The sequence below is a fragment of the Alternaria triticimaculans genome (assembly GCF_023758025.1).
Source record: "Alternaria triticimaculans strain BMP 0046 chromosome Unknown scaffold_11, whole genome shotgun sequence".
Taxonomy (NCBI): Eukaryota; Fungi; Ascomycota; class Dothideomycetes; order Pleosporales; family Pleosporaceae; genus Alternaria; species Alternaria triticimaculans.
Genome location: NW_026055968.1, coordinates 797,858 through 823,081, shown reverse-complemented (window position 1 = coordinate 823,081; position 25,224 = coordinate 797,858). Strand labels below are relative to the sequence as shown.

At 52.3% G+C, this 25,224-nt stretch overlaps 11 protein-coding genes across 11 annotated transcripts; 7 read left to right on the top strand and 4 right to left on the bottom strand.

Moving 5' to 3' along the window:
• Window positions 1-1,285: 1,285 nt before the first annotated feature.
• On the top strand, window positions 1,286-3,205 carry J4E78_007431 (uncharacterized protein; the record flags this gene model as incomplete). The annotated part of the gene is made up of 1 exon (XM_049368037.1): window positions 1,286-3,205. The coding sequence occupies one exon, from the start codon at window positions 1,286-1,288 to the stop codon at window positions 3,203-3,205; it is 1,920 nt and encodes a 639-aa protein (XP_049220358.1).
• Window positions 3,206-3,556: 351 nt separating this feature from the next.
• J4E78_007430 (uncharacterized protein) lies at window positions 3,557-4,201 on the top strand (the record flags this gene model as incomplete). The annotated part of the gene is made up of 1 exon (XM_049368036.1): window positions 3,557-4,201. One exon carries the CDS (start codon window positions 3,557-3,559, stop codon window positions 4,199-4,201), a length of 645 nt encoding a protein of 214 aa, XP_049220357.1.
• Window positions 4,202-4,602: 401 nt separating this feature from the next.
• J4E78_007429 (uncharacterized protein) lies at window positions 4,603-5,037 on the top strand (the record flags this gene model as incomplete). The annotated part of the gene is made up of 1 exon (XM_049368035.1): window positions 4,603-5,037. The coding sequence occupies one exon, from the start codon at window positions 4,603-4,605 to the stop codon at window positions 5,035-5,037; it is 435 nt and encodes a 144-aa protein (XP_049220356.1).
• A 394-nt stretch (window positions 5,038-5,431) lies between these two features.
• J4E78_007428 (uncharacterized protein) lies at window positions 5,432-7,150 on the bottom strand (the record flags this gene model as incomplete). Its single annotated transcript, XM_049368034.1, has 1 exon — window positions 5,432-7,150. The coding sequence occupies one exon, from the start codon at window positions 7,148-7,150 to the stop codon at window positions 5,432-5,434; it is 1,719 nt and encodes a 572-aa protein (XP_049220355.1).
• Window positions 7,151-8,184: 1,034 nt separating this feature from the next.
• Window positions 8,185-9,424, top strand: J4E78_007427 (uncharacterized protein; the record flags this gene model as incomplete). Its single annotated transcript, XM_049368033.1, has 3 exons — window positions 8,185-8,724; window positions 8,771-8,856; window positions 8,905-9,424. The coding sequence occupies 3 exons, from the start codon at window positions 8,185-8,187 to the stop codon at window positions 9,422-9,424; spliced, it is 1,146 nt and encodes a 381-aa protein (XP_049220354.1).
• A 434-nt stretch (window positions 9,425-9,858) lies between these two features.
• J4E78_007426 (uncharacterized protein) lies at window positions 9,859-10,502 on the top strand (the record flags this gene model as incomplete). The annotated part of the gene is made up of 2 exons (XM_049368032.1): window positions 9,859-9,918; window positions 10,017-10,502. The coding sequence occupies 2 exons, from the start codon at window positions 9,859-9,861 to the stop codon at window positions 10,500-10,502; spliced, it is 546 nt and encodes a 181-aa protein (XP_049220353.1).
• Window positions 10,503-11,283: 781 nt separating this feature from the next.
• On the top strand, window positions 11,284-12,915 carry J4E78_007425 (uncharacterized protein; the record flags this gene model as incomplete). Its single annotated transcript, XM_049368031.1, has 1 exon — window positions 11,284-12,915. The coding sequence occupies one exon, from the start codon at window positions 11,284-11,286 to the stop codon at window positions 12,913-12,915; it is 1,632 nt and encodes a 543-aa protein (XP_049220352.1).
• Window positions 12,916-13,703: 788 nt separating this feature from the next.
• J4E78_007424 (uncharacterized protein) lies at window positions 13,704-16,654 on the top strand (the record flags this gene model as incomplete). Its single annotated transcript, XM_049368030.1, has 4 exons — window positions 13,704-14,024; window positions 14,072-15,970; window positions 16,020-16,542; window positions 16,599-16,654. The coding sequence occupies 4 exons, from the start codon at window positions 13,704-13,706 to the stop codon at window positions 16,652-16,654; spliced, it is 2,799 nt and encodes a 932-aa protein (XP_049220351.1).
• Window positions 16,655-17,028: 374 nt separating this feature from the next.
• Window positions 17,029-18,915, bottom strand: J4E78_007423 (uncharacterized protein; the record flags this gene model as incomplete). Its single annotated transcript, XM_049368029.1, has 1 exon — window positions 17,029-18,915. The coding sequence occupies one exon, from the start codon at window positions 18,913-18,915 to the stop codon at window positions 17,029-17,031; it is 1,887 nt and encodes a 628-aa protein (XP_049220350.1).
• An 871-nt stretch (window positions 18,916-19,786) lies between these two features.
• Window positions 19,787-21,157, bottom strand: J4E78_007422 (uncharacterized protein; the record flags this gene model as incomplete). The annotated part of the gene is made up of 2 exons (XM_049368028.1): window positions 19,787-19,942; window positions 20,486-21,157. The coding sequence occupies 2 exons, from the start codon at window positions 21,155-21,157 to the stop codon at window positions 19,787-19,789; spliced, it is 828 nt and encodes a 275-aa protein (XP_049220349.1).
• A 583-nt stretch (window positions 21,158-21,740) lies between these two features.
• On the bottom strand, window positions 21,741-25,009 carry J4E78_007421 (uncharacterized protein; the record flags this gene model as incomplete). The annotated part of the gene is made up of 5 exons (XM_049368027.1): window positions 21,741-22,576; window positions 22,629-22,779; window positions 23,524-23,554; window positions 24,367-24,635; window positions 24,740-25,009. The coding sequence occupies 5 exons, from the start codon at window positions 25,007-25,009 to the stop codon at window positions 21,741-21,743; spliced, it is 1,557 nt and encodes a 518-aa protein (XP_049220348.1).
• Between the last annotated feature and the right edge of the window lie 215 nt (window positions 25,010-25,224).

Genomic DNA, 25,224 nt, shown 5'->3' with positions numbered 1-25,224 from the left:
TCCCACCGGCATCATCATCATCAAACCTGGGAAAACGCCATGCGCATGCGCATGTCCCACATCTATCCCGTAACCCGTAACCAGAACTGCAGAAATCTTTTACCTCGGCATCTCACCTCTCCTATCTAAGCTATCCCTTGGTGTAAATCCACAAAATGCCAGATAGCGATGGATGGCACGGCAAAAGATCGCAATATACGATATGCAGGAGTCAAGGAGCTTAGGGGGCCCGCGTAGATCAAACGGGTTCTGAGTGGCAGGAGAGATGCGCTAAGCCTGGTTTGGGTATGGTGGGGGGTTTCAGGTGGGTGGCTTGGCGGTAGGGTGTTTGGGTGTGACTGGTCGGTTAGTCCAACCGAGGAGGAAGGAGGGGAGTTGCGATGGTCGGTATTTGTTGGAGTTTGGGATTGGTGAGTTGGTGGATTGGGTGGATGGCGTTGACGCGTTTTTGATGCGCATGCAATTGCGCGTTGAGAGCTCGAGGTGGAAAATGGAGATTGTAGGTGGTGATGTCATCGACGGTCGTGATCGGGTGGGTCTCAGTGTGCGACGCGGTCGCGTTGTGTGTTATGCACGATACTCTTCATCCTTCTCGTTATACTTGAGCTCACGCGTTCCAGCTTATTGGCCAGTCAGCGACGTGCTCCAATTTTCTTGCGATGCGCCAGATGAACCGTTCACCGGGTTTCAATGGCGCAACACCTTGCGGCTCCCAGGCCTAGGTACCTGGGACACTCCAGCTACAATACCCAGGCACCTTCGGCAGTCAACGTCCGATGCTCAGTTAGCAGAAGTCCTATACCGTTTAGTGCATACGAAACTGCACAATGCTTTAAGGCCTACATTCATGCTGCGTTCCTCCATCGAGTAACACGCATTACCTGCCAACCCGACAAGAGCAACACAAGAACGCAACAAGGAGAACCCGTCGTCCTTCAGCTGGATATCTGCACAATAACGATATCTCGTCCTTGTATAAGATCATGCACATCACCAGAATTATGTGAAGACTTACCGCATGCAGCCACGATCACAGTGGATCCTTCGTCTCAGGCATGAAATCTCGCCGCACCTGATACAACAACTGTCAACACTTGCCTGGTAACACGGGTAGCCTGGCATGCCAGTGCCCAAACACTCAACCACCGTCTAAGATGGCCAACATGAGGAATTCCTTTCGCTTTTTGCATCTTCGTCGCTCGTTCTACATCCACCTTGAAGGGTTTTCGCTTCTTTTCGTAACCGCTGGCCGGTCCCTTTTTCGCTCGTTGTTTAATTTTTTGTAATGGTTCGGCAATTCACATTCTTACCGGGGGATCGGAGGGATACGGGTGATGATGGCAGGACGGTGCGGTATAGCCATTGGGGACGGTATAATACTTTCTACGGACTTTCCTTTACGACGACGCTTTCGACGGTTCTTTTGCTGGCGCAGCTCAACGAATGCAGGGTTACGGGTCAACTCTTCACTCTTGCGAATAGGTTCCCGGGTTCCGCTGCGTTGGTCGTACAGCTTCTTGCCGCCTTCTTTGGACTTTTGCATCTCGCCGTTATTTGCAAGCTTATCAACTATGCGCTTCGACTACGGCTCAACAAGGTCAGCGTTTCCCTGGATGTGTTGCGCACTTGGGTGGATATGAGCATCATGCGCGTGGATTGGGACTTACCTCTACGGTTCTTCTTTCCCTCCGTATTCGTCGTTCTTCTCAGCCTTGTACCTGCGGCGCTCTGGGCTGGTTCGATGACACCGTCGGTATCGCGGACGGTGGACAGCGGTATGCTTTTGATTCCAAGCTACGAGGATGTGTCGATGATCAAAGAGTATCCGATGATGATTGGTAGTTCGGGACCGTCGCTGCGCACGCAAAAGGGCTTCTTCACGTATTCGGTTGGCCAGCAACAGAGCAGTCAGCTTCTGGCATCAGCGGCTCAAGCGTCTTCTTTGGGTGGAGGACCCCATGTCCATCGTAAACTCGACAACACGCAATTCAGCTACCGAGGCCGTTCATATGGGGTCGGTGCATCTATCGGACTCATGGACCAAGGGATCAGGTCGAACAGCCAGGTAGCAGGATACATCTACCAAGAGGAGGGCTATCTGGCAAACGTCACCTGCACATACAACGCAACTTCCAACTTCACTCTTTCCGGACCAGTCAACGAATGGATCTATGCCGCTTCCGGCAACTTACCTGACAGCGAAGAAGGCCCAGAATACTCAAACTACATCGGCCACGACGGAAAAGCCATCGTAGCGATGGGCGTGGCGTACAGCGACCGTTCGCCTCGCCGCTACCTCGCTATCGCTGCTGGTCCAGCCTACTCCTTCCTCAACACCACGCAATGCGAATTCGACTTCACCCCCACACTATTCAACGTCACCGTCGACGTCGGCAATCTCAACATCACCGTGAAGCCCGTGCGCACCATGCCCGATTTCAATCCTCAGCGGAACGTTACGCGCACGGTTGTGCGGCAATTCGAGCTCATGTCTAACGACATGACGAATCTGTATGTTTCGCTTCTAGGTGAAGCGTTCAACTCCAGTATCGCGGCATACAAGATGTCAGAGACGTTCAATAACCGGACATTTACTGAAGAGGAAGCAACACTGGCGGGTCTCACGAATAGCATGGTTGCTATGGCTGATGATATGTTGGTTGCGTATGCGTCTGCGCAGCTCATGGTTGGACGCATGTTCAATCAGCAACCAGCGAAGGTCTACGTCTATGCGCTGCAGTTTGGGCAACCGAGTTACATCTACGCTATTTTCACGCTCAACCTCGTTATCATCCTCGCTGTAGTGTTCGAGGCTGTGCGCACAGCAGCGTGGTCTGCGCTCGGCCGCTTCAACTATCTCGATCCGCGTGATCTCATCGTCGCTGCATCGAGAGGCGGAGGCGACATCGCAGCTGCAGCCGACGATATCATGGAGCGGAGAGAAGGGAGGAGGATGAAGCACATCTGGTTGCTAAGCGATCCCGACGGAGGCAACGGGTCCCTCATCGTCAACTTACGCGGCGACCAAGACGGACACGTCAAAATCGAAGTGGGCGCTGGTCAATGCAACAGAGACGCAGAGAGCGCATACCCGCCAGACGAGAAGAGCATGTATGTGGAACATGGCGCTGAGACAGAGCGGGGGCCGTTGACACCCAAGACACCTATGAAGATGAAGGTTGGCATTTTCGGGTCAAAGCAATAGAAGACATGGGCTTGAGACATTGCTCAGTGTTCGGCGCTTGGTGCGCTTGGTGGAAGTGGGTGAAAGAAGATGCGTAGATCAGTTAATGAGACTTTGTTGAGACTTTGTGGTTTGGTCAGATGATGAGCATGTGTGGACTGGAGTGAGTGACGCTGGAACGTGACGGAGGAGGGTATGCGAGGAAGTTTGGGCCAGGGGATGGGGGATATAAGAGGATGAGGAAGTTCATGATGGAGTGGACATCAACACATCATCACATCTTCACTATCATCTCACAATACCAGCACAACAGCATTCCAACCCTTCTTATCATCAAACCACCAACAACCACCCCCAATCATCTCACCAAAAATGTCATACTCACGCGTCACCCTCAGCGCTACCCCCTCCGCCTCCCGCGGCACTCTCCTCGCAAAACTCAACTCCTTCTTCCGGGAGGCCCAAACGGACACCCCACCCTCCCCCCACGAATTCGACGCCTGGTTCTTCGCTCTCACCATCGATGATCGCGCCATCGTCCACGATATCCTCCAACCGCTGCACACCAACTGGCCTAGTCAAGTCGAATATCCCAACGTTATCGCGTTGGTGCACTGGCTGCATGAGCACCGTGCTGAGTACCGGGTGGAGCGGGCTGCTGCGGTTGCGGATGGCGTTGTCACGCCGGAGGTAGAGGGAGGAGACGAGAACTTGACAGTGGAGGGGGTCATGAAGATGATTGAACAAGTCTTGGCAGCTCAGCAGGAAGAAGCGGCAGCTGCGCCTACCGTACCTGAGCCCGAACCACCCGTTCCTGAACCTACCTGCCCTGGAGGTATCGACGAGGAGGAGCCGCAGCCGCAGCCCATTCATCCTCACCCATATCCTGTTGATGGAATGGATGTCCTGGCCGTTCTCGTCATGGTCCTGGCTCCGGCATGCTTGGTACGTCTCCTGATGATCCTGTTCCTGTTCTCGGTTCTCCGACAGGCCTCTAATGGTACGCGACATCTCTAGATCGGTGTGGCATTGCATCGGCGTTGGTTCCGGTAGTTTCTGGACTTCAGCGTTTGGGATAGAATTGCTTTGAGGATTTGATTGGAGTTTGCGTGGTTTCCTTTCTTTACAAACACTCGCTGGTAGACTGACTGACTGGGTTTCGTTGTTGTCTTTCATTTAGAGGTGTTCTTGTGGTTTCTTGTGGTTTTTTTTGTCTTTGCAAACATGTCTTGGTAGGCGTTGTTGGAGTTGGGAGTGTTCTTTCTTGTAGTTGCAAACGTAGACAATAGACAAACCGGAGCGATTCGGGATATAAACGGTGTACTTCCTGTGTGAGAGTGAGTCTTCATCCGATAGCATCATCCATCATACAAGAACAACTTACAATAACCATCAATCTCAACAACACGATACCAACAATGTCCAACAACAACAACAACAACAACACCACCCCCGCCAGCGACGCCACCATGGCCGAGCGCCTCGCCTACTACGAGAAGTCCTGCAAGCGAGCCGAGAAGCGCATCGAGAAGAAGAAAGCCCTCGTCGCCAAGTTGGAGGAGGAATATGCGGCTCTTCTAGAGCAGCTCACCGAAGCCAGGCTCGCACCGAATCTAGACATGGAGCGCATCGAAGTCCTGGATGCGGCGATCAAAGCGAACAATGCAGAGCTTGAGACTGAGGCTGGGCGACACGAGCAACTGTGCGAGGACTACCAGAAGCTGATTGACATGAAGAATGGGTCGGAGGCGGAGTTCATCGCTCGTGTCGCGGAGTATATGGATAAGGAGGAGGAGCGTGACGGTGGCGATGGCGAGGATGGAGAAGGACAGGGAGAGGGCGAGGCTGCCTAGGTCGAGCTAAGAGGCACGGGGGATAGAGATGGGGTCTGGTGGTGAGTTTAGTAGCCTAGAGTAACTCATTGCGCTCTCTCACTGAGGTCAGAGGCCGACTTTGTGCTCGCGCAAGCCTTTTCCTTAGAAAATACATGTCTTGACATGAAACTTGTGGAGTCATTCGCAAAGTGAACGTGGTACAACCTCATGATTTGGCAGTGGACGTGAGCAAATTGAAAGCCAAGTGATCGCATTGAGAAGAACAATCGGCGTTGAAAGGCAAATAAAAGTACAAACGGTAGACTATGCGAACGCTAAGGGCATGAGGTGAAAGCAAAAAGACAACCAACGATAACAACGATAATAACGATCAAGCACCCCAGTCCACCATGTCACCGGTCATGCCCAAGCTTCAGGTACTCTCATCGAGGACCTGGTCGCAGACAGCGCGGTGCTTGATGAAGAAGACGTCCAAGCCCAACTTAGCCTTGGTACCTGAAGTGAGAAGAGCCTGGATGTTGTCGCACGCTTCAGGGTGATGCGCACATAGATCAGCGATGCAGACCGCCAGCTGACCTGTAGCCATCTTGAAAACGGAGTAGGAGTCGCAGGTATGAGGCCTGGTCTCGGACACCCATTCTTCGTAACTCTCATTGTTGAGCGTTAGAATGGCATGGAGTAGGTCGGCTACGTCCTGGCAGTTGACTCCGGGAACCTCTGGGTCGCACAGGGAATACAGGCAGATCCTTTGATCCTCAGGAGTGAAGGGGAAAGAATCGAAATCCGTCGGGAGAGATGGGATGCTCGCTTGCATCGGCGCCGCGATAGCTCCTGCGCAGTAGCAAGTATCGTTGAAGTGTCCGCAGAAGTCGCAGTCAGGTTCGCACTCGCATGTGGGGGCCCGGGAGATCACCGGAGCATCGATGGCTGGGTAGACTTTCTTCATCTCCTCCATAACCTCCTCGCATGGGAAGCCCATCAGGAGTGAAGCATTCACGGGATCGCAGACTGTGGGGTATATGGCACGAGCATACGACTCTAGTGCTGATTCATCGCAATCTTCGACTCCAGTGTGGTACCTCCGGACGATGTTGCACAGTGTTGGGATTACTGAGTGATGTGGGGTTGGTAGGTGTGTTGGCTCAATGTCGTCTGGAGTGTTGCGAGCTGCAGGGACCCGACGTCTTGCCGGGTAAATGACCCTGGCTAGGCATGGACTGTTTCCTGATTTCCGTGGCTTCTTGCAATCTGGGCAGTCTGTTTCGCGATGTGCAGGCGCAGGTGGTGTGAAAAAGCCCCCGCGCGACGTGGTGGAGGTGGTGTCCGATGGTTCTGGCCTGTGCGGAATTGCTGGTCCTGATACGGTACTCGCTGGCCTAGGCGGAAGAATCACTGACGATGTGGATGGTGCCGGTGCGAAACCGGGGGTGGGTTCATCGGAGAACTCAGCGGTCATGCCCATGGTATACGTGAACTTCATGGTATGAACCTCCCGCGATTCGGAACCGTCCGTGTCAGATCCGGAGTCGGAGTCGGTATCCTCTGCCACATGATCTGGAAGGTTGCCCGTGTGAACTTCAACGCTGTCTGCACCGTGGTGTGTAAGGCCAAAATATGGGTAGTCGTAGCACGACATGATATCGGCAAGAGACGTGGAATCTTTCAATGTAGTCACGCGTGGTGACGTATCGCAAAGGACAAGCTCAATGTTGTCTTTAGGGGTGCAAACATGTGTCTCAACCTTTGCGGAGCCGTAGAAGCTCTGGTGACAGCTGTGCAAGGCGATCTTGTTGTGGAAGGGGTTGCCTCGAATCGGGTCCAGGCCGACCCAGACCTTGTCTAAGGTGTCCAGGTCAATCGTGTAGGCGAAGTCCATCTCGTTGGCGCCCCTGTTGATACCTTCGAACTTGTCGGAGATCTTGATGGCAACACCAGGATTGAGGGGGGACCCAAAGTGCCATGGTTCTCGGTACTGGCCATGAGGCTTGAGAGGGACGTTTTCGGTGAGTGAGCTGCTGAGCCACTGGGGTACAGACCAGATGTAGACCGTGTATGGGCAATGGTTGGTGACGATAGCTCCGGCCTGAGCCAGAGCCGCGAGTGCGAGGACGGAGAAGGCTTGTCCGAGCATTGCGTTGGAAGGGTTCGGTATGAGAGATGATGCGGTCAGCAGTAGCAGTAGAAAACACTGGAGAAGGGGTTGGAGAAGAAGACGAGAGTCGGGATGGGAGGTGCAGTTTATGAGCGGTAGAAAGTATGTTTACGTGTCGTCATAACGAACACAGGAAGTTGTAACATCGCCCGTTGCTGCCATAAGTTGGAAAGATTTGGGGAGGTGCGCCGGATGCGTTGGAAAGTAGCTCATGCATTTCGTGAGATTTTCCAAGCCTATTGCTACCCTAGCTTCCTGTTAGACACCCAGAGATATCAGTGCGTAACCATTTGAAGATGCTGCAGCTGCCGTAGCCGATTCTTAGATGCTAGCAACGTGTGGAACAGTTCTTCGAGGTCCATGGTGCTTGCTCATGTGGCTGGAAGGGCGATCACGATCTCGCGAGATCGCTTTCCTGGCGCAGCAGGTCCATTTCGGGAATCGCCTTCTCCTTACCAGTATGAACTGCCACCATGTCTCGAGAAGGAGAGCACGATCAATAACCACGGTCGGTTAAAGGGAAGCCCCGGGGCCGGTATCTGGTGATCAGGAGATGAAGCGCGTCGGCGCACGGCGGTGATACTTTCCCGCCTGTGCGTGCTTTGGCACAAGGAGACTTCAGCGTCGTGTTATCACCACAGGAACGGTCGCGTAGGCCGCCATGCACGATGGGTGATCTCTTGAACTCCATGGTGGTGGTTGTATTGTGGGTTTGGGGTTGGTGTGGACAGATGCGCACGGCAAGGAAAGTCGCTTACTCAGCCCCTCACTCGCAGCTTGAAGCACTCCGGCTAGCGTCCTGGAGACCTGAGGCGCGAATGAAACACTGCAAACCTCAGCATCAGTGACAGTACAATAAGAACAGAATGGCCCCGTATACTGTTTGCGCAAATTGCGCATTCTCACACATCTCACTTCTCGCTCCTGGGTAGCATTGTCGCCGTAATAGATACTTTCAACGTCCGATTCGCGTCCAAGCCTCAACTACGCGCCGACGCGCCCCACCATCCTCCATGATTCAACAATCCTCTTGTATCGACATGCCCACCATGTCTTCCTCAATAAGGGAAGTACCCGTCCAGCTACCGAAGAGCTTCGACCGACCCGACGAGCCATGGCACCACTACATCAACGTCGATCTGATATGGTACGTCCTCGGGTACACGGTCTTCCACCCATTCGTATCATGGGTCGTGGTCCTGTGTCTGCGCGCGCAGTATACGCCTTATGAGAACATCGAGATGCGAATTGCCATGGCTTGGGCTATGCTCATGACCGTCACCGGCATCTTCGGGCTCATCAGCGACCGGATCGCATGGGGATCACCGCGCGAGGTGGACCTAGAGGAAGAGGTCATTGTCATAACGGGCGGTGTTGACGGTCTCGGCGGTCTGCTGGCAGAGACATATGGAATGCGCAATGCCAATATCGCCGTCCTAGACATGAAAGAGGTCGATGAAGATGAGGCGGAAAACAAGGGCGTGGTTTACTACAAGTGCGACGTGAGCGATGCAAAGCAGGTTGAAGCTGCCGTAGCCAAGATTGTCGACGACGTGAGTATTCCTCTGCTAGGACACCGTACTCTGCTAACGACTATAGCTCGGCGCTCCGACGATCTTGATCAACAACGCTGGTATGGTGCAGACCAAGTCAATCCTCGATTCAACCGCTGAAGATGTGGAGCGGTATGTATACTCTGAAATCCTTATTGACATCTGCTGACACCTCACCAGCACCTTCCGCGTCAACACCCTGTCTCAGTTCACCACCCTTCGTACAATCCTCCCGCACATGCTGAAGGAAGGCCGCGGCACCATCGTAACCGTTTCCTCCGTCCTCGGTCACCTCGGTGCCGCCAACCTATCCGCATACACAGCTTCGAAAGCGGCCCTCCTGGCGCTGCACCACTCGCTTCGCGCGGAGCTTGCACAAAACCCCGCCGCAAAGGACATCAAGACAATCCTCGTACAACCTGGTCAGATGGGTACAACAATGTTTGCAGGCCTCAAGACCCCAAGCAACTTCCTAGCGCCTGTTGTCACGCCAGCGGATATTGGCAAGGACATCATCAAGCTGATCGAGAGGGGTGAGAGCGGCGAGATTGCGCTTCCTTTATACTCGAAGTATATCCAGATCCTTGGTGTACTGCCTGTCGGCGTGAATCATCTTGTGCGGAAGTGGAGTGGCATGGATAAGGCTGTTGGAAAGATGGGTGAGCTGAGGCAGAGGCAGAGTCTGACGGAGAAGAAATAATGGGCTACTGATACCCACGATCTAATGACCTACATACGCGGATGGTCTCGGATTAATGTACAATACACGTTCACGGTCCATGCGCCCCAATATCGTGTGCGACTCTATTGCTTTCCATCAATCAATCCTGCAATGACACTTCCCATAGTGTTCTACTATCACGGCATGCATTTGCATCAAAGAGCTGCGCACAGCAATACACGAATCAGATCACACCAGCGTTCACATGTGAACGATGGTTTGCGGGGACCACTAGCGCCGTAGGGCTGATCTTAGCGAGCGCTCGCACATCTCGACCCTGAAATCGCGACGACGACATCATCATCACCACAAGTAAATGTAAGAATATACCGGGCTATTCTGTTTGGTCTAGCAAATTTGCATGCGACACATACTAATTGACTACCAGACTTCCTCTGCCTCAAATCAACACAATGGCCGACCAGAAAGCATCCAAGTACTACGCTGCCGAGGAGGAGGCGCAGATGAAGAAGGTATGCGCATTTCTCGCGATGAATTTTGAGTCGGTGGAAAGGCATATTGGCAAATGTTGGAGTTATCGCGAATATCGAGCTAACGACCCAATTCACAGGCGCGCAAGACAGCCCACCCCACCAAGTACCGCGAGTCGCTCGCCCCAGGAACCGTACTGATCCTCCTCTCTGGCCGCTTCCGCGGTAAGCGCGTCGTGCTCCTGCGCCAGCTCGAACAAGGCGTTCTCCTCATCACCGGCCCCTTCAAGTCCAACGGCGTCCCACTGCGTCGCGTCAACCACCGCTACGTCATCGCGACGTCCACCGTTGTCGACATCGCTGGTCTGGACGAGGAAGTCGTCGCACGCGTCAGCAAGGACGAGTACTGGGCGCGCGAGAAGAAGGACGGCAAGGGCGAGGACGACTTCTTCAAGGACGGCGAGACACCTGCTAAGAAGGAGACGGATCCTCAGCGGATAGAAGACCAGAAGAAGGTGGACAAGGCGCTTATGGCTAATATCAAGAAGACTCCTGATCTTGAGTCTTACCTGGGTGCTAGCTTCGCTTTGAGGAACAGCGATAGGCCGCATGAGATGGTCTTCTAGGCGTTGGCACGAGACCGGGGCGAGAACGAAGCAAGGACGAGACGAAAACGAGGTGGATATCTGCGGCAACGGTCCGACCGGGAACGACGGTTCGAACGAGGATGAGCACCTGGACGCTACGAGCGATACGGTACGATTTCATATGTAGATGAGATACCCATGAACCAAAATTCACAGCACCAACACTCCATTGCTCGCAACTGCAGCTCTACGATGACTGGATTACGATATTTTCTCCTTCGTGCTACCTCAATTTCAATCCTTACCTCCTGGCGTCATAAGTACTGCCTTGAGCATGCAAGGTTCTTTGGGGGCTATTTTTGATGGCCATGTGTGGCTATACACGTGGTACGTACCCCTCAATGGCAGCATGCAAGTCTACATACTACTTCTGAATTCTAGACAACCCCCTGTCACATTCCAGCTACGGTGCAGTACCCCTCCAAGAATCGACGAATGGGTGTGCGCACCAGGCACATCATGCGTCTTGATGGAGGGGTCTCGGTGATGTGCCAATGTGGCACGGCGGCTTTATTCATTGCCACATGAACTGCGATTTGGTAGTCCACTAGGCTGTGCTGCATTCTGTGGGAGATTGAGTAGACGATTGGCAGGTGTCGACAAGGCTGCGATTTTGGTGTGCTCCAGCTGCAATTCGAACGAGGCGAAGTAGCTGTGCTAGCGAAGATCCATCGCATGGGGGCTACATCCAGTATAACAGCCTTGCTCAGGTTCCCCCCGTGGGCTCTGCGACTCTCTGATCCTCGTCTCATTTTTGATCATGGCGCAACAACAAGAACAAAAGCTTCTCAAGCACTCCGAAGAACCCCAGCCAATAGCATGGAAAACAGGCTTCTGGCGCCGCCTACCCTGGGCCGGACACCTCGCCCTTATCGCTACACTAGTCGCATCCGCTTTCATGATCCAAATTCTGGTCACATCGGACGGTCAACCTATCGATTCTTGGACGTACCAACCCACCGTTTTGCTGTCGATCACGTACACGCTCGCCAATCTCGCTCTCCAATATGCCCTAACACAAGCGATCACTGTCGCTTGGTGGGTCAAAGCACTTCGAGGCGATGCGAAGGTCAGAGACCTACACCACATCTGGGCTTTCGGACATGGCGTCAAGGATATTATGTTTGCGGGTCGTTCGTTCAATATGATCGCCCTGACGGCTTTGGTCGTAACGTTGGTGCCTATCAACGGTCCTTTGCTTCAACGAGCTTCTGTCATCGAAAGCCGAACTGGTGCAATCGCCAGGAATCTGACATTGAATATCAACAATGAAACCTTCTCTGACACCACCGGTTTGATCACTGGACGTTTCCAGGAAGCTAATTCACTTGATGTCAGGTTCACCCAGAATGTGAAAGCACATAACAACCGCGATCCGATCAAAATGACCGATGCGGGATGCATTGGAACATGCAAAGGTGTCATAGCTGGGGCAGGTTACAAAATCGATTGTGCCAACGACACCTACACACCTTACAATCTGACTCTCGACCCGGTTCACGCCGAAGCGATGACATTTTCCCTCAACTTCTCATATTGGGAATGGGAAACGGCCCTCACAATCATCAATTATACATCAGCCATCAAGACTGGTGATGAGTGTGAGGGCTTTCTCACTCGGACGAACTGTACGCTCACGCCTGCCACTATCGAATATCCCTTTATCATAAGCAACAACACTATCTCTCTTGACCCAGAGAAATCTTGGAAGACTGATAGAGCGACTGCATTCCATGTGAAACACTTCATTCCGCAAGGGCCTGGTGTCAAGGGGACTTTACACGGTGGATTTTGGCTGTATTTGAACACTCTCTACTCGTCTAGCTCATTCACTAGGCACGAGGGCGTCTACCAATGGGGCTCAATGAATACTGGCACGACTGCCATGCGTTATGTGGACAACATCGGTGGAGGATGCTCGGGCAACTTCACAGATCCGACTTTCGATATCATGAGCGATGCGCGAGAACTAGCGTTTCGAGCAGCACTCTACGCAGACCATATTCCGGAAACCACGTTCCAAGTTGAAGTGCAGCAGGAATGGGCGAAGATCATATACAGGAGTCACTACATCTATCTCGCCTTCGCCGTAGCTATCACCTTAATAGCAACTCTATGCGTTTTCAGCATATCTCTGGGATGGTGGCACCTCGGCAGGGAAGTTTCGCTGTCACCAATCGAAGTCGCGAAGGCGTTCGCTGCGCCAGTGCTACAGAACGCAAGCTCGAATGCGGAGGTAGAGGCACTAGTCAAAGAGATTGGTTCAAGACGAGTCAGATATGGAGCTACATGGAACGATGAAAATGACATCGAAGAGACACAGCCTAACCTGCGATTTGAGGAGCCTGGGGAGTGCGAAAAGCCGCAGAATGGCCAGGTTTTCGGTCATTGAGCTGGTGATAATTTGGGTTACGTTATTCATGGCTCAATCAAGATCGCGGGCTTGTGTTATCGGTTGCTGGTTGCACCTGCTTTGGAAGAGAGTGTAATGGCGTCATCATGGGCCGAGGGCAAGGCTGTGACTTCCTTCTAACGCGTATCTGCTGCTACTTCGCGATCACTTCATCCAGTGAACCCCGTTTCCTTGGCGATGAGATGAAATCATTCCATGTGGATACCATCAGGCCATGCGATAAGGTAGTGACAACGCCACAGCATGACCTCACTCTCGTGCCAGCTAAATGTCAGCCACACTCAACTTCGACATACACTCTATTATACCTTTACCTACGCACTCTTTCGCCGACTAACAACGGTCCGATGCGTCCCCTTCAGGAACTGGCCCAGGACGCCAGTGGCCACGCCAGTCCCAGTAATCACGAAACAAGCGGTTCTTTCAGTGGCACTACTCGTAGTGTTGTGTCTGATGATAGCGCACAAGATGTACGTGACTGCCTCAACGTGGAAAGAGCCGCAGCTAACAACATATGACAGGAGAAGCTCGTACAGTTTCTGGCATCATCCACCCTTGATGAGACCAGTACTAGCAGTTTGCTCAAAACGTTCTGTAGGGACATGGAACAGCCGGTGTATTCATCACTAGGGGGCCGATGTAGTTTCGCCTTGCCTCGTCTCGTTCTCGAATACTGACATGAGCCAGACAAGTATCGATCCGCTGATGGAAGCAACAACAACATCCACCTGCCTAACGTCGGTAAGGCTGGTTCTTACTACGCGCGCATGGTCACCCCAAGACATATACCTACAAAGCTTCCCGATCCAGAACTGCTCTTCGATACACTGCTCGCGCGAGAAAACAAGCCAAAGCCACACCCCAGCCAACTATCGAGTCTGTTCTTTGCCTTCGCGGCTGTCATGGTATGCGATGTGTTTCGTACAGGCGACGAAGATAACGATGTGGCCATGACATCTTCATACCTGGACCTATCGTCACTATACGGGGAGTCCGAGGAAGCACAGAGCTCGGTCCGTACTTTCGTCGATGGGAAGTTGAAGCCTGATGCATTCGCTGATACAAGGATCCTCAGCCGGCCCGCAGCGGTAAGTCATGAGCTCTAGTTTGTTGTGTAATTGCTCATCTTTGGCAGTCCTCTGCCCTGATCGTATGCTTTTCGCGGTTTCACAACATTGTTGTCGAGCAACTGGCCATCATCAATGAGAACGGTCGATTCAGCCCTCCCTGCAACGCGGCTGGAATTGACACTGGGTTTTACAAGCGAGCTCTCAGCAAGCGCGATAACGACCTCTTCCAGACTGCACGGCTGGTAACGACCGGATTATACATCAACATTGTCCTGAAAGACTACGTGCGCACGATCCTCAACCTACAGTGCGTAGATTCATCGGTGACCTTGGATCCGCGAGCAAAAATAGAGGGTATTATCGGGCAGACAGACTTTGATAAGGCCCGCGGCAACCAGACAAGCGCCGAGATCAACATGATCTATCGGTGGCATTCGACCATATCGAAGAAGGACGAGGACTGGCTCACAGAACACATGTCTATGATATGTCCAGATATGAAGATTGGCCATCTGACATTAGAAGACATGCGAGCTGGCATGCGTCGACATGCTGCTATACCGCCTGCGGATCCTGGTCGGCGTGTCTTCGCTGGTCTCGAAAGGAAGAACGACGGCTACTTTCGCGATGAGGATATCGTTCAGATACTCACAGAAGCCACGGATGAAGTTGCCATGAGCTTCGGCCCACATCGGGTTCCTCTGGCGTTGAAGGTGATCGAAGTGATGAGTATTGAGCAAGGCCGGCAATGGGGCGTAGCTTCTCTCAATGAGACCAGACGATTCTTCGGGATGACGTCTCACACCTCGTTCAGCGATATTCACTCCGACCCTGACGTCGCTGCCGCGCTCGAAGTCTTGTACGAAGATGTTGAGAACGTTGAGCTATATGCCGGAACTATTCTGGAAGAGCCAACTGCCCCGATGACTCCGGGATCAGGTCTGTGTGCAGGAACGACGGCGACCAGAGCAGTGGTGTCACATGCGCTCTCTCTTATTCGGGGTGATCGATTCTACACCGTGGACTACACCCCGCACCACCTGACAGCTTTTGGGTTCAACGCAGCTTCCAGCGAATACTCAATCGATGGCGGAGGTGTCATGTACAAGCTACTGATGAGAGTCTTTCCCGAATACTATCGTGGCAACTCGATTTACGCGCACTACCCGCTGACCACGCCTGTGGAGATGAGACGACGACAGAAGTCTCTCGGGCACGAGACAGATTTCTGCTATGAGAAGCCGCGCTACGGGTCGCCTCCCACAGTCATCACTGATTACAAGATGATCCTCCGCATTCTTCGTGACCAGACTCTGTACACGACAGCTTGGACTCATACCTTGCGGCAATTGGAGTATCAACCACACGTTCTGCTTGGTCATACCATAGCTGCCATCAAACAGCAAGACATTATTCGGCAAGCTATACTCGGCCCAGAGGAGTCTGTAGAAATCTTTGCGCACTTCCTCAACCTGAAGACCACCCAGCTCGTGCAGAACAACAGCAAGTGGCTTTTCAAAGTTGCCGAGATAGACGCAATCAAAGACGTGGCAGCTCGCAGCTGGACACAGTTTGCGGCATGTCTGTTTAACATCCCGGTCAATGACTCGCAAGATTCAACGGCCAGCTTTGATGACAAGCAGCTCTTCAGCAAAATGATAGCAGTATTTCACTTTGTTCATCTAGACAACAACCCTGCGAAGTCTGCCGCACTCCGGAGGGATGCAATCACTGCAAGCGAAGAAATGTCGAAAGAGGTCAGGGTTGTTTGCGAAGGAATGAAAGCATCACCCGTTGTGCAGTTTCCGGATCCCCGCAAGCGACGACATGCGAAGCGCAATCTCATGCCAGACCATGGAGCCAAAGTGATGCAACGGCTTTTCGACAATGGGGCAAAGGTCAAAGAAGTTGTCTCTCTGGTGGTCATACTTGCCGTTGATCTTGTCGTGTTCAGCACCTTTGCCGTAAGCCTAGAAGTCGCTTCATGCATACACCCCTGCTGATCATTACTAGTTCTGCCAAGTCATCGATCTCTTCCTCTCGGAACCTTACCATTCTACGCACTGGCCGGACATCCAAAAACTGGCGAAAGACATCACACCAGCAAACTCCGAGGTACTGCGCGCATACGTGCTTGAGGCTCTGCGCCTTATCACACCCGCAACTGGCTTCCTCCGCATCCCTAACACCTTTCTCACTACTAGCGACTGGCGGCACGCAGAGGGTATAAACAAGGGTGACGACCTGATCCTCGACGTGGCAACCGCATCTCGCGACCCCGCTGTCTTTCCTGACCCCGACAACATCAACCTCGACCGTCCACACGAGCTATATCTACCATTCATCGACGGGCTACACGGAGCACTGACCAGGCCTATCATCGTTGCTGGTTTAGTCACCCAGTTGCGTATCTTTGCTCGGATGGAAGGTCTCAGAAAGGGGCCAGGTACGCAAGAAACGTTGAGGCGGGAGGTTCAAGAGGGTACTGTGAGCTTTTTGAGCGAGGCTAAAGATGAGTGGGTGCCACTGCCAGTCAGTAAGTACAGGTTCGCTACATGAACTGTTCGTGGGCATTCTAATCATCTGGAATAGGCATGCGAGTGCACTACGATACCTTCGACCCTACTGCATGCGCGACCTTGGCATGATGAGTACTATCATGATGAGTACTATGATGGACATCATTTGATTGAAAGAATGATAGAGACGCCACACCTCCAACCAAACGAGTTACATAGTAGTCTCAAAGATGTATCCTTAGTCTCCTACTACTTTACCTCCGCTTTTCTTCACATTTGAATCCCGCGACTCGTTCCACATTGGTCGTACATTCACTCTAATTCCTTTAGCCCCGCATCTAAGTATTGGGATTGAACCAATTGCCATGCCTAAAATAAGACTCGTAGTAGTAGTACTCGTGACGATTCTCGTAATTAAATGCGCATAATGTTCCACAGCTACATCTCGGAGGCCTATTGGAGGATTAGTAAACGTCTGACACAAATCATAGGTACCTTGTTACTCACAGTTCCTCATCCGGGGTATCAAGAATGACTTTCAACGCCGCTTCCTGGTCGTGATGGCGCTGGCCCTTGAAGATCGCCTCCCACTTCCCTTTCGTGACCGTCTTCACAGCACCGGTCAACGTCACCGTTAATCTCTCCCCCAAGCTCTCTTCCTTGCACTTGTTAATCAGGAAGGGATATGCGAAGGTACAAATCCAGTCTACTATCGTACGCTGACAGCAAATGTAATCTTCTCCTCCATATCGAGGCAGTCGATGTTTATCGGGTCTACAGCCCCAGGGGCTGCCCTGGTAGCCGTCATATGGTGTCCGAAAGCGGAGATGTAAGTCACGGAGGTTGTCAAGCTTTTGAAGACAAGAACCCATTGACTCAGAAGCGGTAATCCCGATCGGAGAATAAAGCAGACTGACGCCGAAGAACTCAAACCACTCCACGTTCGTGAAGTTCAACTCGATCTTACTCAGATGCAGGTAAGCCATCGCTGGACCCGCCCACGCTTTAATGGCTAGGACGAACAGGTCTGGTGTGAAGAACCGGCTACGCATTCGTACCCAGGCGAAATGGAGGAACTCGTTGCGAATCGTGGAGTTTACCGCCGAAAGCGAGAGACTCGGTTTGTGCACAGGAGGTCGATCTTCCGGCACACGGTTTTCATCCCATGGGGACGCCAACAATGCCTCACCCTTTAGACGCATGAACAAACCGGGGTGATAGCCCAGCCCCAGCGTTAGCTGAGCTTCACATCCGGGCTCTCCATCGGGCCAGAAGCAGGTGTACTCTTCAGCGGTGCACAAACTGTTCAGCGGGTATACTTCACCACCAAGCGCGGCCTTGTAAATCTTCTCTCGGATCTCAGCCGGAAAGTCCTCGAAGCGACGTTTACTGCCCTTGCCCTTGTACCACTTGAACTGCAAGTGATAGCCAAGGCGACCGAGCCATTCGCGCGACTTGACACTCTTCGCGAGCCAGCCATCGAAAGACACCCACTCCTTCTTGTATGTCTCGTAGATGTGGATAGTCTCGGCAGATGGCGACGAGCCGCTCGGCAAAATGGTAACCCACTTCGCCTGTTTCACACTATCCTTCTCAACGATTTCGAAGTAGTAAGACTTGATATCGAAGAGATTCATGTAAGGCGGCCAAAGCGGAGGCGCGTCGTTCACAGGCCGGATGTTGACTCGCAGAGCGAAAGCAGCGAAATTGCGCTTCTTCGGCCTGTTCATCGTGTGGTACATCTCGGCGAGAACGGGGTCGTTGAAGTGCCATCCTTTGTTGAACTCGTACGTGGTTTCGTCGGTGAAGCGGCCGACTTGCCCTTCTCGTGGACATTGCATCATCTCGAGCGCGCAGGTGATCTTGTCGTTGCGCGCGTCGGGCAGGACGCGGTTGTACTTGCGAGGGCGCTTTGCGAGATCGTCATCGGCTGGAGGATCAAAGATTGCTAGGCGACTTAGGAGGAAGGTTGGTGCTGCTGCGTTGAGCTTTGAGGACTTGACGGGCACGAAGGCGGGTGCTGTGGCGGTAAGCTTGGAGCTCGTTGCGATACCAGTGGTTCCGAGGAAGTTGTCATGGTTGAACCGTTGGGTGGCGGAGCCGAAAGTATCCGCGTTCGAAGGAGCGATCTCGCGCTCGTACTGCCAGCGGTCGTAGGAGGGATCAAGTAGGTCAGAGGGGATCACCTCGAAGCCGCTCGAGTGTTGTTGAACGGGATAACCGTGATAGCCGACGGGCGAATGCACATGGTAACCCCAATACTGATATGGTACGAACAACGGTATCCGAGGAAGAGTAGGACGAGCTATGTCGTGTTCGGTACCTGACTGCGAGTGGTAGTCAGGGTCGGAAGGCTCCGCGGAGAGACCAGAAGCAGCCATTCCGGACATCGTGTTGGAGTTGAGGAAGCTGATGGGCCTTGTAATTGAGTGTTCTGATAGACAAGGGCTTGATAGATCCGGGCATATGCACAGGGAGGTGATACTAGCGCCAAACAATAAAGACGGTCTGTGCATTTTGCTGTAGGCAGTAGTAATAGGGAATGGAGTAGCGTATACAGAGGCTTCACTTTGCTTTCTCTGGTTTCTTTCGTATTAGTTGGGCTACTAAACAACCAGAACGGCTGGTCAAAATACCTGGTGTATTAGATCGTGGCAACAAAACTTCTGCAAGGCTACCTACACGCGATGTTGAAGGCGTCTTTGAAGCCTGTGAGTCTCTCAGGGCGCAATAGAGCATGATGAAGTAAGTCGTTGATATGTTTATGGTCTTGAAAGCTATCTTCGATTCCAATGTGGCGAACACGTAAGTGAGTTTCTTGTTCATACTCGTCTTGTTTGATGTGTGCAGATTGCGATCTTAGTCTCTAAAGCTTCACTCATTCTTCGTCCAGTGAAGAAGCATGATCGATTACGACACCTTCTATCAGAATTCCAATGGCTATTCGCGTTTGACAATATCTGGTGTACTCCTCCGGTCATTTATCAACGCAATCCCGCTTTGCGACGGGCCTGTTGGACTGGATGCCTCGGTCTTCCGAGATACGGATGACATGATCCTAGTCTTGGCTCGCTCAAGAAGCATCGTCCTATTCCTCGCAGTCAAAATCGTCGGGCGGAGGTAATTTGTTCGATGGAAAGTCGGAAATGTAACGGTTACCGTGTCTAGTCTTGCAAGGCGTGCGACAAAAGCATGGAGGTGGGCTATCCATATTGTTAGCAAGTAATCAGTGTGGGAAGCTTCTTAAAGATGAGTAGATACTTACATATCTGCTGATGGGGTATCCAGAATGGCCGCCTGCTCAGCAGCGTGGTCCATTACGCCATCCTTGTCCCTTGCAGGCAACGCGAGGAGTTCATTCCATTTGTCCTTTGTGTCCTTTTTCAGGATCCCACCCAGTCTCACCTTTGGCAGATCCTTTACAAATGGCCAAGCGAATGTCATGATCCAGTCGACCATTGTACGCTGACAACAGACAAAGCTGACCATTATTGACTTATCGACATGACGCATCCCATAAGGATAGTAAGCGGCTCCGTCGTCTGGGCTTCGAAACCAAAGCTGAAGACTTGACAGTCCATCCAATGTAGGGAGTATAGGTCCAAGAGACACACCGTTATTCATACTAATGTTGTCACGAAATCCGACGCCGAAGAAACTGAACCAATCGGACATCGTGAAGTCGAGAATGAGATGATTGAGCCAGTTATAGTTCGGTTTGGTACCCGCCTCAAGAACTGATCTGAGCTGAATCGGTGAGAAGAAGCACTTTCGGGTGTCCTCCCAGCCAGCTTGAAGAGCCTCACTATAGGTCTGTCTGTTTATAGACAAGAGGGCAAGATTGGGCTCGTAAGCGGAGCACCCTGTAACTGTGTGCTCACGTCCATACAGCCGTGAGGGGTGGCGCTGATCGATTTGACTGCTGTCATGCCAACTGCGGAAACCCAGGCCGAGACAAACCTCAGCGTCCTTGGATTTAGTCAAAGGATAAATTCGAGGACCGAGAGCAAACTCGAAAATCTTCATGCGCATCTCCGTTGGAAGGTCGGCGAGCCGGAAGTGCTTCCCATTGAGCTCCCAACATATGCGCTGCGCCCTGTAGCCCCTCTCGCCAACCAAGTCTTCAGCTGGCGTCTGGCTGGAGAGCAGCCAGTCTTTTAACAAGATCCATTCTGTACCGATCTTTAAGTGTAGATTATCCTCTGTCGGACCGGGCATTACTGGGGAAAAGGTTGCCCAAGCGGTGAGGGGAAACTCATTGAATCTATCCATAAAGGTATACAGCTTGCTGCAGTACGTGGTGTAATCGGGCAAAACCAGCCAGAACGGTGGTGAATTGTTGGTAGGTTCTACTCGGAAATGCATGTCTGCGACGCCGATGTGGTCCGCTTCCATGTCGCGAATAAGAAGTGTAATGTACCACATGACTGCGTCGTTCTGGCGAGGAGCTGGTTCGAAGTTGTACGTGTACTTGTTCGGTCCGTAGTTGAGCGATGGTAGTTTATCGAAGGGTGGCGGACAGTATCGTAAGCTGTTGAAGCGGTTGATGGACTCTCCTTTTCCACTATCCGCTATCACCATGCGTTCCAGAGCGAGTATTCGGGTCTCCAAGTCAGGTATTTCTGACGACATTGTTGGTAGCGTTCGTATGTGGAGGTTGAGGTAGAGGTAGAGGTTGAGGTTGAGGACAAAGATGCTAGTAATGCTGATCCGTGATGCGGGCGCAAGTATTGACAAAAGGAGGGAGGAGTTGGCGAATAAATAGTCCAGTCAGCGCTAAAAGTGAATAAGTCAGCAGGCTCCAAGCAGAGAATCATGTCAAGAGAAGGTGTTGGAAGCCGGAGCTCCTAATGCGGTCAGTGCGCCCATTCTCGCTCGAAGCGCATGATGGAAGTTGCAGGCGCAACCGCCGAGGTTTCCTGACCCTTTTCGTTGAAATGCTTTTTCGTATAGGTATAGTATAGGTCACTCAGATTGCGACTGGATCGGTGATCTCTGAGAGGAAGACCATGTTATCGTCTCTGGATTGAGTCGACCAGCCATGATGCAGGCGAGCACACTGAGCAACGCACCGCCAAGGCTACAAAGAACAACAATTAGATTGGTCAAGAACGGACGGTGCTCAAGCGGTACGGCAGATGGAGACAAACCCAACCCCCAGAAACGCCTCGCTATACCGATACTCCAAGACTAATTGAGCTGCCTTGCACTATACTCACCACAACAGATAAGCGCCAACGAACAATGAAGCTATGGAAAGCCCTTGACTTCTCAAAATATGTGCCGCGCTGGTACCCTCTGTGCCACAGCACGACTGCTCATTGTACGTGACGTTATTGGCCGTCGCAGCAACCTGGAAGACAGAGCCATTAAAGTTGCCGTAGTTGTAGTAGTCGACGAGTATCCAATTCGGCGGACGAGTCCACATTTTTTCGCAGTTTTGTACGTTAAGACCAACGCTGCCGTTTCCGGACACAGCATTGATCTCATCGAGAAGGGAGTATGCCGGTATGAGGATGCTGCTTACACCCGGGAGGCTGACTTCGATGTTCAGGTTGTGGTTCATCACGTACATGCGCTCGCGTGAGACTTCTTCTGGCTGATTTGGGGGTCGTTGCTCCGTACAGGGGAACGCGGGATCGGTTGGCGAAAAGGGGGTTTGCCACTGGTAGTTGAATTCGCTGAGCAGCCACGGGACTTGTTCCTGGTCTGCACCATAGTCCAACATCACCACGACACGCTTAGTCCTAATAATCATCTCGGCCAATGTGGGCCAGTCCGTCAGGTTCAGACTAGCCGAAGGCGGTGTCCATACGTATTCCATAATTCCTGAGTTTTGAAAAGGTGCGATATAGTCTGTCGCTGGGTTTCGGGTATCCTGACCGTTGTTGTTGCCCATCATGATAGCAATGACTTCGAACGGGTTCTGGTCGAGCCAGCCTTTGACTGTTGCGAGGTATGATTCGAGGGTGCCCACGTCGAGCAGGCTGCAGGAGGTATGGCAGAGGCGTATAGCGGAGGTCTCGTTGGGTTTTTGGGTCTCGAATTGCACTGTTGTTGGATGTCAGCCAGAGGTTTCTAGTATCGTGTATGATGCGCTTACACCCTCGAATTCCATCATTGAGCTGATTAAGCACTGGGTAGTCTTGGTTGCTGGCTGCGTTGTGTGGCCTCACGAATGGGCTGTTATGTGCGACGACCATAGAGATGTTGGAAAACCTCCTCTGGCAAAACTCGACGTATCCATTGCATGGCTGAGTATTAGTCGGGCTTGGACGAGCAGATGTCGTGGTCGTTGAAGCAGTGCCGTTTGAGGATTCGGTCGAAGGAGACAGCCCGACTATGGCTGTCACCTCTTGTGTTGTCGTCGACGATGTAGCGGTGGCATTCTGCCGTCCGGAGGTGAATGTGCTTAGGACAATGCCCGGGAGACCGCTCGAGAAGTCGGCGGAGTAGGTGCTCGTAAAGGTACTGGAGACATCGACGATCGTTTCCGTAGAACTGCTAGGTATAGGCGTATCTGGTGCGGAGGAGGGAGAAGACTGTGCGGTTATAGGTATCGGAAGTAGGGCCAAAGGGAAGAAAAACAATGTAGGAATCATGAGGGCGATGCGATACGAAAGAATGACGAAGTACTAGTTAGCAAATGTTATGCAATGTCGGCATACAACTGATGCTATGCGCTGCACTTATCGAGAGACGAGGTCAAGACAGTCTGCCTCACCAGCACTACGTTGATGGTGCACCTTAGCTGACATTCGCCGGAAAGCACGATGACGGCATTGCTCGCCTCGAACGCCATCACACGTTGTGTCGGATCTACGCGGGGAAGGCTGAATGCGACCATCTCGAAGACCTATCCGTCCTGGGGAACGCCTTTCGCGTTAATCGGAGATTTATGGGTCCAATAGTAGCCACGCAATGGTTTGACGTAGTAGACATTGACTGCAGTAGGGCTGGCGTTGGCAGCAATAGTGCTTGTGGCGGTTTTGGCGTACGCAGGTCTCAAGAGCCGCGTCGTGAGGCATTCTGACGCGTCATTAGCCTCCAAGACTGCGAGTCACGACCGATAGGAACATTGAACGTTGAAAAGAGTGCTGAATGCTGATTTCGCTGTGGGCGTGTAGAGAAAGGCTGGGGTTGCGTACGCGACATGGAAGACGCCCAGCCTCGCGTGACACGCTAACCGCTCCAGGGCTTAAGCTTCAGGGACTGAGGGTCAAGCCTCACGGAGGTCCACCCCAAATGCTTCAGCCCATGAATGCGAGCTTTGGGCCGATTAGGCACACTACTTCCCTCAGAACTCTCGTCGCCTTTCTGCTCTCTAATGTGTTGTTTCCTTATCTCCGGAGCACGACTCCTGTAACTGGAGGCATTTGGAGGGCTCGTTCTAGCCTCAACAACAAAGAGCATGTCGGCTGAGCCTAATGACTACTTTGACATTGGAGACACCGAAATGGACTTTTAAACCGGAAAGTAGTCAGTATTGATTGTCACATAGAAGTCATGCTTCTTCCCGTCACCATTCTACTGATCCCAACAGCCGTAACATCGACGCAGGTCCACCTCACATCCGGATTCGCCGCAAACCTCCATCTATCATCTGATCAACGAAGAAGGCAATGCGCCTTGAACTCACACTAGAAGCCTGGACTTAGTTCAGGCAATCTCTCACACAAACACCCTCTTAACCCCAACCTTAACACAACTCGGCGGATCTAGCAAAAGCAGTCAGCACAGTCCCACCACCCCAAGATCAACATCTACCGGAAAACAAAAAAGCACCAAACTTACCAGGTTTCCCAACCCCCGTCCCCCACACCAAAGTGTGCCTAACATACCCCGTCCCATAGTACGTGAAGCAGACCCACCAGCGATAATATCCCGTCCACTCCCCCATTTCCGGTTTCTCCGCCCCCCAAGTAATCGGATTCTGGAAATTCAGTACGTCGTTGTTGTCAAAGGAGAGGCTGCCGTCGCCACTGTAGGTCATGGCGAGTTGGGCAATGGATAGGGGAACGATGTCTTGGGGTTGGAGGAGCACAGAGAGGTCGATGGGGTAGGGGTCGTAGGGGATGGTCCAGGAGAGGATGCCTTGGGTGCCGAAGGTCTGGGTGGGATGTTAGTGGGTGCGAGGAATGGGTGCTGTGGGTTTCTTTTGGTGGGTGATAGGGCTGATGGGGAAAGCAGGATAGATGTGTATGGGAGACGTACGTTTGTGATGGCAGTGTCGGTTGTGTTGTGGGTCAGGACAACGGGATACTGCGCCCCTTCTTCTGAAAGCGTGGGGCAAAGCGTGAAAATTGCTGCACCTGCATGGCATGCAGATAGCGTTTTGCCGTTCAGGGAAGGATCTTCAGATATGAGGACGAGGTTGAAGGGGTCAGATTGTATGGTGTAGATGGGTTCACAATCGTATTCGCAATCAGCGTCAGCGTAAGTGAGAGCTGCGAAAGCAAGAAGGATAGGAACAAGTTTGAACATGGCGGCGGTAATCTGTACGGTGCGTACAGGTGCAGACGGAGTCAGAAAAGCTAGGGAGAAAGGACGCTGGCTTATAGATATCTATAGAGGCGGCCTTCGATCACATCACGATGACTGGCACCTGTCAGAACGTACACGTAGAACGGATTGCGCATGTCAAAAGAGTGTCATTATCTATTAGCATTAATTGCGTAGCACGTCAAGTCGTAAATCCC